Here is an 11287-nt window from a genome sequence, read left to right as displayed (position 1 = left end):
GGCACAAATGGCAAAAACTAGTGGAAATATTTAGCCGTTAACATCAACTGCAACTGCAATCAAAAGCTTAATATCATACTTTCCATAGACATGAGTACCGTCTATGGAAATTATAGGACGACAATGCACAAAACCATCAATTGTTGGTTTAAATGACCAGAACACATAGTTGAAAATATATTCGGGTCTGTCCGGACTACCCTCACGCCTCCATTAAATAATAGTGTCGGGGTTAAAGTGTTGCAGTGCGGCTATGTACCTGGGTAGATTTGAAAAAGACTTATCCCAGTCACCATAAATAAATTCAAAGGCACGTTTGCGATCGAGATATGCCTTTCTTTTGGTTATAGTACAACCATACTCTTGGTGGACGACTATAATACACTCTTTAATCTTGAACCTAATGGACACCTCCAAATATGGAATCAAGATAAGATAAATCAAATCCACATCCAGGTTGAAGTGATTCTCATTGAATGTGTCCATTTCATATCTGTGGGTGCTAATAAATTTACCCACTTTCCACAAACTTGATTTCTTCTTGTTGGCACGCAACATCTAGTGACAACCCATAAAGTCTTTACGGCATACAACTTTGTATACCTCCGTAGTTGACTCACTTACTATCATCTCACGACACTCTCTTATATTGTAGATTTTTACAGCCCTAATTAGGCGAGCTTTGTCGGGGAAATACATGCCCTTTGTCAGAACAGCTGGTCTAGACTCAACCCACATCGCTGACCGAATTTCGTCATCATCCTTTGTGAGGGCATCCACGTTCGGCATACTTGGCAAATTATCAAGGTAGGGAATATTACGCTCATGAAATGGCGAGTGGGACTCGTATACTCTTGGTCTAGCGGGAGGTGGAGGAACATGCTCCCTCGTCAGCTCAGGTTCAACGTTCACTTCCTCCTCCTCATCACCCTCATCATAGAAGGGTGTGTCATCTCCAAACTCATCCGCATTGTTGTCATAATTACTATCATCTTCCTGACTCTGCGCATCTGCCAACTCACGAGTGAATACGTCGTCTATGGGCAACTGTGTGAGGTCAAGAACATCAAGAAGCTCGTTTTCACTTTACAAAAAGAACAAAATGATAAGTTACCCAACTAGATAAATACTTTAGAAATAGATATATCACTTTACTTACAAGTCGTACTGTCTTGACGTTTCATGATGGATATTTTCTTGTTGATGATGACTCCCGTATGGACCACCTTGGTCCAATACTCCAGAACTACGCATATTCCAACTAGGGGCAGGGTCATAACTTGTAAAATTCATAACCGGACGGTACCCCCTATGAAAAATATGAGTGTTAATACAAATCCAATTCAAACATAAAATAAACATCGCTAAAGCGTAGAAAAATTGAAGTTTACCGGTCGTCTTGTGAATTATATAAAGTCGAAAAAATATTTTGGGGCTGCTCATTCGCCGGTGGTGACAAGTTTAAATAAAGGCAAGCTCTTTCATCGGCAATCTGTCCGGCAAAACTGCTCCAGAATAACCACTCGATGACTGGGGGGTATCCTACTATGCACACCCTCATTATTGGGAACGTCTTCTACCTTGACGTACATTTCCAACAATTTTATTACAATAAATTTCCATGTATTCATCCGGAATTCGCAAAAAATCTCTAGGAGTTTCATCATCTTCGATGTTAAACTCAGAGTAATAAGCAAACTCCTGCGGAGTCACTGAATACGGAAATCTACCGGTTACTTTAAGGTTAACCGAACACTTCCTCTTACTCATTTTTTTACGTAACAACGATACCAATTTATCGTACTCCATTGTAAGCGGCAATTTAACATGACACTGTGGAGGTGAGCTATATCTCACAGAGTTATTCTCCAGCACAACCTCACCCCCCCAATATAATGAAACCCTTATTTTTGGCTCTTCAGATATTGTAAAAAAATGATGATAAGAAGAAGAGAGAAGTATGAACGGAAGTTTGAAGGAAAGTATTGAATGAATTTTTCATAAAATTCAAACGCCTTTAAATAAGCTTGGGGTGCATAATTTTTTTTATGTAAAACGCAGTACAATATCACGTTTTATGTATTTGAATTATTGGTATGTCAGTTATCTGCAGAACATTTATTGGTTAGCCCAAATTTTATAGTAAAACACAGTATAATACTGCGTTTTTCTTAAACACAGTATTGTACTGCGTTTTCCTTAAACGCAGTATTGTACTGCGTTTTGCATTAAAAAAATATTCCCAACAAGTTCTGCAGAAGTGGGCCCAATATTAATAGGGAAATGCAGTATAATACTGCGTTTTACTTTAACAACTAACTTTCCGTTAAAGTAAAACGCAGTATTATATTGCATTTTAATTATTTATTTAATTTTTTTTGTAGTAGTAGAAATGTATTTTTTGCCAAAAAGGTATTAGAAAAGTTTCGGACTCGAGGAAGCTATAAGTGCAGGGTGCAGTAAGTACATTGATTCATTAAAAGCTTTTCAATTCGCACTTTGCTTTTCAGTTTCTTTTTAATTCTGTTGAATTCTCATTATTACCCTTATTACCACTTTTCCCACCAGCCTACCCCGCGAAAATTTTACTTTTCTCTTTAGCACTTTTTCTTACCCTTTCCCGCTGTTCTTTGCAAACAACACGTACGAAATACTTTAGGTAAAGATAAAACTACAATTACGTGCACTTGTACAAGTATAAAAATAATAAGTGCACTACGTAAGTTTTTAAATAAAATTATTTGATATAGTTAAATGATATATATATATATATATATATATATACATATATATTTATATCTTATTATCACTTACATTACAAGAAAAATATGAATATGGGATGGAATTTTGTACATAAGTTTAACGAAATTGTAACTATTTGTAATAAAAATTTGCAATTGTCGATAAGTTTTCTTTTCCATCACAATTTATTTGCATTGATTCTTTCATCAATAGTATTTCTTTTCTAATACAGTGAAACCTCTCTATAACGGCATCATTATATAATATCACTTCACTATAAAAGATTAAAAGACAAGGTTTTTTCGGAATTAAATTTCATATTTTGTTATAATATATGTTTTCTATAACAACAATTTACTATAACAACCAAAAATATCAAGAACAAACGAGGCTGTTATAGAGAGGTTTGACTGTAGCGGTATTTACTCTATCATTTTCATCTTGTTTGAATTTATTTGGCGGAACAAGAAGTTTAATAAAAAAAATGAAATATTTCTCACTCATTTCAAACTAATTTTAGAACTTCTAATATAAAATATATTACTACAACATTTTTATATCGGTAAGAAAATGTTATTAGAAATGAATAAAATTTTTTGAAATTAAAGTATTTTAAATATAAAAAGATTTCTTTTTTAAAAAAACAAATTAAAGAGAAAAAATCTCATAAAGAAATTGTAACACATGAAGACAGATGTACCAAGATCAATAAATTTCTTTCTCATTATCAACCCAATCAATGAGATTTTTTCACGTCCAGTGACTCAACAAAAGTAACAAAGGATATTGTGAATACACGCCGGTGCGAGATGGTACCGCGAAACGACTTGGAAACTTTCCGAGTTTACCTGTCATTACGTTTGTAAAGTGGCGGGCTTTAGGGTGCAAGAAAAAAGTGGCGGGTTATTAGAAAGGTTGGCCCCCGAAAGCCCACTACTTTAAGGGGCCCAGGAAGGACTCTGCTTTTCACCTCTTGTCAGACTCTGACCAACTTTTGGCTCGACTTTCAAGGCCATGCTAGTTGTCTTGTATATTACACGGTCTCCTGTTGCACTCTCGCTCAAAGGCGCGTGTTCCTCACCACGTTACTTTTTATTTTCCTCTTGCTGCCTGAAAGAGTGAAATGCTTTTCCGTTTGTATAATGCCCTTTGTAACATTATAAGTATAGATTATGGGATCATCAATAACAACAACAAAAAAAACTCACTCAAATCTAATAAGTAGGGTATGGGAAAAGTAGTATTTATGCTGATTTTATCCTTATCTTATAAAGTAAAAAGGCTGGGTTAATTTCACTGATGGTCACTCAACTATGTTTCAATTTCACTAAAGTCACTCAACTATTTCTTGTCACTTAAAAGTAACTAAACTTTCACATTATCACTTAAAAGTCATTTTGGCTCAAACTCCTACGATAAATATGACATGGAATAATATTTAATGAGAAAAATCCAAGAATAAATGCAACATAAGTTTAAATGGACCATACCCACTTTACCTCCATTTCTCCCTTAATGTGATTTGACCCATAACCCAAATGAGTTTCAATAGGGGAAAAACACATACCCCTAATAAAATTAGGTTTTGTGATTCTTTTTTGGGGGCTTTTTATCGTACAAAGACAATATTTCTTTTGTCTAAACAATTGCAATAGGTTGTTTGTAAGTGCATGTTTTGTGAAAATAGACTCTTATTAGCCTTATTATTATTCTTGTATGCTTAGATACATTAATATGTTACGTAAGATGAATACAATACTATTTTAATTTCACTAGAAATTTATAAATATGTTATGTGAGTTGGATACTGTAGTATTTTAATTTCAGTAGAGTTATAAAACGACTCGGATGGGGCATACAAACAATATAAGAATTTTTTTAGTATAGAATAATTATAAATGAGCATTATGTAATAGAAAATGCAAGAATTTTGTAGTATAAGATAATCATTTTAAACTAATGTGAAATTTAATAATTTTTTTAATTGAAAGCATTTGGGTTATGGGTCAAATCACATTAAGGAAGAAATAGATCTAAAGTGGATATGATCCATTTAAGCTTATGTGACATTTATTTTTTGGATTTTTCTCATTAAGTGTTATGCCATGTCATATTTATGGTAGGGGTTTGAACCAAAATGACTTTTAAGTGATAATGTGAAAGTTTAGTTACTTTTAAGTGATAAAAAATAGTTGAGTGACTTTAGTGAAATTGAGTGACTATCATTGGAATTAACCCTAGAAAGGCTGTTTCGAAAGATCCTCGCCTTAAGAACAATAAAAATGAAGCAATAGAAAAACAATAGCAATAACGAGGTCATAAGACAACGGAAGCAAGTAACACAACGAGTAATAACAGAGATACAGGGATACGAAACTTTAAGAATAGTGTCAAACTTACTGATAATAATGACACACCGTATAAAAACAAGGAATTAGGATTAGAAAAATACATGACTAATACGATTATTACTGGTAAGACAAGGCGAAACTTTAGATAGCACTGAGAGTTGTGATCAAGATTCATGATTCTAGTAAGAGTTGAGTTGAAAAGAATTAAGCAGTATAATATAAAAATATAAGACGAATCTCATGCTAAATATTGGAGTTATATATAATGTAGCCCCCGTTTGGCCAAACATTTCGGCAAGTTTTGTTTCAATTTTTTTTTGAAAATATTGTTTGTCCATAGATTAGTGATCTGTTTTTGAAAAATTTCTGAAAATATTTTTCAAGTTTTCAAAATCTAGTTTATGGTAGATTTTGGGTGAAAATCAAGTTCCTACTCACAAAACTTCAAATTTTTTTCAAATAAAATGCATATCCAAACATAATTTCAACTTTCAAAAATTATTTTTCAAAACTACTTTAAAAATTATTTTTTCAAGTTTCAATCAATCTATGTCCAAACGTTAGCGTAAATAACTTTTTTAGAAGACATCTTTATCGCAACAGAATGACTTAAGATTTTGAGGTGGTTCTTTAAACGGTTATGGAAATTGACTTGTTTGTAGGGTGCATCCCTTTTAAGAATTCTAAAGAAAGATTGTTCAGTTGATGGATTGATAAAATTAAAGGTAAATGATGAATTTTCTGTTTTGCGTTTTCGAAGGCAAGCCTCGGTTAACAACATGTGAAAGAATTACCACATTCACTCCTTGTTCTTTTCCGTCTTCCCTTTTCCTCCTTTCGACCTTGTTTCTCTCCTCTGTGTTTCTTTACAAAAAGGTAGAAAAAGGAAAAGGTGGCGGCTCCCTAATGTGAGAATATGATCCTTATTTGTCGTAATTGATTACTATTATACTTTCCTTCACCAAACAATTAAACAGGATGGGATGACCAAAGAGGGTTATAAAGGACAGGTGGACAAAGTACGTATACAACATTTTGAAAATTGACTATTCAATTTTGTGAAGAAATTCATGGTTTATTGTGGTTAGATTCTAGGATATGATTTGGATTAGTGTGTGTGTATTTTAACGGGAATGGCAACGAAATAGGAAATATGTTACCTAAATTCGCTATAGAATAGGGAAGGAGATAAATTTGGAATGCCCACTTCCTCCTCCTCCTCCCTCCCTAGAGTCACTAGAGCGGTTAACTACCCTAGCAAATTCTAAGTGCATTTCAAAAAGAATGATAAATTTTTATATTTGGAAATAATTTTATTTTAAACTTTTTATTTTACCGATTTTATCTTTAATGAAAAGTTTTTATAGTCACAAAAATGTCATGGTTCCATAAAATTTTTATCTCTTAAACTTTTAGGACCACATTTTAAAAAAAAATTCTTAAATTTTGTGCCAAGTTAAAATGCTATCATTTATATTAAAACGGAGAAAGCATGACGCTTTTATGAAAAGGAAGAACAAAATGGCATTCAAGGGTACAACTCATAGGTTAACAAAGTGGGACGAGCTTTGTAGAAAGTGGTCAATAGAACCAAAAATAATATGTGAATCTTCTTATTAATCTAGCTATAGACCTTGAAAGAATTACCAAAGGTAAGTCGCAAATACCTAACAAAATAATAAATAATTAAGAAGTATACAAATTTATTGATATATGACAAAAGGATAAAAAATTTATATCATAAATCGTAGGTATATAAAAACATAACCGAGGCTAATTCTAGGGACATGGCGGCTCTAACGTTGTTCCTAGCAAGACTTTTGTCTTAGGCACCCAAATTTTGGAATCCCCATTTTTTCAGAAATAATAGGTTTATAGATGTTAAAAAACTAATATTTAGTACTTTTTATATAAATATAGAGTTTTCTATAACAGTCGACTCAAAGAAAAGAAATTTTTCCAGAGTATAATTGGTAAAATCTTAATTGAAATTAACAATATCTCAAGATAGATTAAATAAGTTAATTATATTATCAATTGAAAAGAAATTATTGAAGAAAATCAATTATAAAAATATTATTGATAATTTTACATTTCGAAAAGATAAAAAAATTAAAATTTAAATAAAATATATATATAACTTTCTTTTAAAAATTTAAGCATTATATCAAACTTTGGCTTGGGTTTAGACCGTACATGTATTTGAGCCACCTATGTAGGAATCTATTAGAGTGACAAAATTACAAACAAAGTTGATCCAACCAAATATCGATATCGTCGAAGTTAACGGATGGGAATGTGAAAAGCACGCACTTGAAACTGTATCCGCAGTTGACGCCGCAACATTACATTATTTTCCCATTTTTCCCGTATGCTAATTCTTTTTCATGTTATGTTACCTCTGTCACCCAACACTGCTTGCTCATCATCACTTTCCTCCCTCCCCTAATACCCTAAACCACTCTCTCTTATTCTCTCTCTTTATTTTCTTTTCTCTGTGCAAAAAAAGCCGCCATGAAAGTACCTGAAAACGATCCCATTGAACCCACTAACCCCATTATTCACTCCAATTCCCAGCTCCTTCAATCTCTTCTCGATTCCATTCCCCACACTCAAAGCTTTAAAGGCAAATGGTCCTTAATCAGAACCAAACTCTCCACACTTCAATCTCACCTCTCTGACCTCTCTACTGCTTCCATTAACGCTTCCAACAATCCTCTTTACAACGACCTCCTTCTCTCTCTCTCCACCACTCTCTCCGACGCGCTTTCTCTCTCCTCCCTTTGCCATTCCGCTAACCCACCTGACGGCAAGCTCAAAACCCAGAATAACATCGACTCAGTCTCCGCTAAACTCGATAACCACGTTAGGGATTTAGAGATTCTGATTAAGAGTGGGGTCCTCCATGAAAACGGTACCGTTTCGTCAACAACAACCTCAAAGCGGGAGAGTATTCGGGCCGAATCGAGGAATCTGATAACTCGGCTTCAGATCGGGACCACTGAGTCGAAGAACTCGGTGTTAGACTCGTTGCTTGGGCTTTTACAAGAAGACGACAAAAATGTTTTAATTGCAGTAGCTCAGGGAATCGTTCCGGTGCTCGTGCGCTTACTCGATTCCAGCTCTTCCCCTGAGATCAAGGAGAAAACAGTCACTGCCATAGCTAAAATCTCCACCGTTGATTCCAGCAAACATGTTTTGATCGCCGAAGGCTTAGGCCTTCTTAACAATCTCCTCAGGGTTCTCGAATCCGGTAGTGTTTTAGGGAAGGAAAATTCATGCGTAGCTTTACAAGCATTGGGCCATACAAAGGAGAACGCAAGGGCAATTGGGTCAAGAGGAGGAATTTCATCTTTATTAGAAATTTGTCAAACGGGAACGCCCAATTCTCAAGCTATGGCAGCTTCCGTGCTTAAAAACTTAGCCATTTTCCCTGAAATTAAAGAGAATTTCATGGAAGAAAACGCGATAATGATCCTTTTAAGGTTATCCACTTCTGGTACAGCATTAGCCCAAGAAAATGCAATTTCGTGTTTGTGTAATTTGATTTCAAGAGACAACAATATGAAACTCTTAGTGGCTAGAGAAGGTGGAATTGAAAGCACAAAAAATTTCTGGGATTCAGCTCCTTCAGTTCAGAGTTTAGAGGCCCCTGTTCTTATGTTAAGAACATTAGCAACGTGCCCATCAGTAGCTGAGGTAATTGTGGACAATGAATTTTTACCTCGGATTGTTGGGGTTTTGAATTGTGGGGTTTTAGGTGTGAGAATTGCTGCAGCTAAAGCAATTTACGATTTGGGATACAGTACAAAAACCCGAAAAGAACTAGGTGAAATCGGGTGTATTTCGCTGTTAGTGAGAATGACAGAAGGTAAGGCTGTTGAAGAGAGAGAAGCAGCAGCAAGAGCATTGACGAATTTAATGGTATATGCTGGAAATAGGAAGATTTTTAGGAAGGAAGAAAGAGGTATTGTGAGTGCAGTTCAGCTATTAGATCCACTGGTACAAAATTTAGACAAAAGGTATCCTGTTTCATTATTGGCTTCGCTTGTGTATTCCAAGAAATGCCGCAAACAAATGGTGGATTCAGGAGCTTGTGTGCATTTGCAGAAGCTAGCTGAAATGGAGATTGAAGGTGCAAAAAAGCTCTTGGATTGTCTTGGTAGAGGTAAATTATGGGGAGTTTTTACCAGACATTGAGCATCAGTAAATCACAAGTGATGCAATTGCAATCAATCTGTATGTATAATAAAGTTGAGTTTTTTTTTTTATCTAAATTAAATTTACGATTTGTAATTTTAAAGGCTTTTCTTTTTTCTTGATTATGTTCATATAGATTGTGGTTATAAGTTAGTGGTAGAAAAAAGTAAATGTTGGTTAGTAGACTAGATGTAATATCTTTGGTTTGTTGACCTAACTTGATAGGTGTTTTCTTGTTTTTCTACCAAAAATCGAATAAATTAAGTGAAGATGTCTTCTCTTTGAGTTCTTGCTTCGTTGTGACATTTATTGAGAATTTTTTCCCTTTATGTGAAGCTGTTGGTGCCATGATATTTCATAGCTCATGTATGATGTAATTATACGTGTATTTTTGAGGAACTCAATATAGGTGATTGGTGTCAGAAAATGATCATATTTTGATTGAATCATGGACCATATGAATTTATTATGATAATCTTTAATCGCCTCGTGAATAAAGCTTTTGGCATGGAGTTTATAATTCAACGGCCTTCAATTGTGGCCCGTACGAATTTATTATGATTAATGATTACCATTGTTCGTCTTGCGAATAAGGGAAACTGCAGCCAAAATTTGCACTACTGCTATGATCCTTGTCCAAAATTGTACTATGCACCCATTTTGTTTATTAAAGTCACTATTGAATTTGCTAGCTGAGTTCAGCAAATTTGACTCTATTGAAAGGTGTTGACCTTGTGTTTCTATTATAAACCCTCTTTTATTTCACTTTTCAATTGGAAAGGTTTTGGCTGGATAGCTTTGGGGAATTGGATATAGAGTTTAATAGGCATTTGGACATAAAAAAATGTGAGATTTGAAAAACTAATAGTAGTTTTTTAAATTAAGTTAAAATAAGCTATTTAGAATTGAAATTGTGTTTGAATATATTTTTCACATAAAAAGATATTGTAGTTTTGTAAAAGGAAAATATTATTACTTGAAAAAGATGTAAAAACTTTAAATTTGAAACTCATAATTCAGAATTATTAGAAACTCATCTTCAAACAGTAAGTTAATTTATGACCAAACAATATTTTGAAGATGAGTTTCGAAAAGGGATATAATATATAAATATCCTTTTGGGGTTGATCCATTTTACCAAATGCACCCTTTTAACTTTGCGGGGTGATCCCCTTTATTTGTTTGAAAGGTAATTAATAGCACATTCCATGACTAGTATGAGTTTCAACTAAAACAGAATATCACATGCACCAACCACATTTTAACATGCGTTTTTTTCAGTAATAATTTTCTTTTTCTTCATTATTTATTTATTTTTTATCTTTTTCTTTCTCTTCTCCCCTGTGAATAAGGGAAATTGCAGCCTTGTCCAAAATTGTACTACTATTCTCCCCATTTTGTTTATTACGGTAAAGTCACTATTGAATTTTCTAGGCGAGTTCATCAATTTTGACTCTATTGAAAGGCGTTAGAAGTTGTGTTTCTATTGGAACCCCTCTTTTATTTTACTTTTCAATTGGAAAGGTTTTATTGGAAATAAAGTTTAGACTCTTGAATTTAACGATTGGGGATTTTTTTCCCCATCATATAAAACTTCAATTATTCATCTTAACAAATCACTGGGATTTGTGAACTACAAAAGACGGGTTTGCTAGTTACACTCAGAATGTAGAAAAACGTGCGATTTAAGAATCCCTTTGTGACTATCATAATTTTTTTCCCACTAAATAAAAGTATTATTAAAGCCTGAGGAGGAAATATCTATAATTTTTGGAAGTTGGAAAATATCCATCAGAGTTAAGAACCAAAGCCAACGCTATCAGTCGCTTCTCTGGTACAGCCTCCTCCATATGTTTTTAAACCACTGCCGCGACCATAAACTATAATAACCACTTGCTTTTGCTGATATATTCAACTTAGGGCAGCTTTACCTAATCGCATTCTTTAATCAATATAGGAATACGGAAATACCAAATCCTAATTGGTTCCAGCCA

General features: G+C 33.9%; 1 protein-coding gene across 1 annotated transcript; it reads left to right on the top strand.

The window, feature by feature from the left end:
• The first annotated feature begins 7334 nt into the window (after positions 1-7334).
• LOC104227448 (U-box domain-containing protein 10) lies at positions 7335-9578 on the top strand. The gene has a single exon (XM_009779698.2). The coding sequence runs from the start codon at positions 7608-7610 to the stop codon at positions 9291-9293; it is 1686 nt and encodes a 561-aa protein (XP_009778000.1). The 5' UTR covers positions 7335-7607; the 3' UTR covers positions 9294-9578.
• The last annotated feature ends 1709 nt before the right edge of the window (positions 9579-11287 follow it).

This window comes from Nicotiana sylvestris, chromosome 3 (assembly GCF_000393655.2).
Source record: "Nicotiana sylvestris chromosome 3, ASM39365v2, whole genome shotgun sequence".
In the NCBI taxonomy this organism is placed as follows: Eukaryota; Viridiplantae; Streptophyta; class Magnoliopsida; order Solanales; family Solanaceae; genus Nicotiana; species Nicotiana sylvestris.
This window is presented reverse-complemented; position numbering and strand designations above follow the sequence as displayed.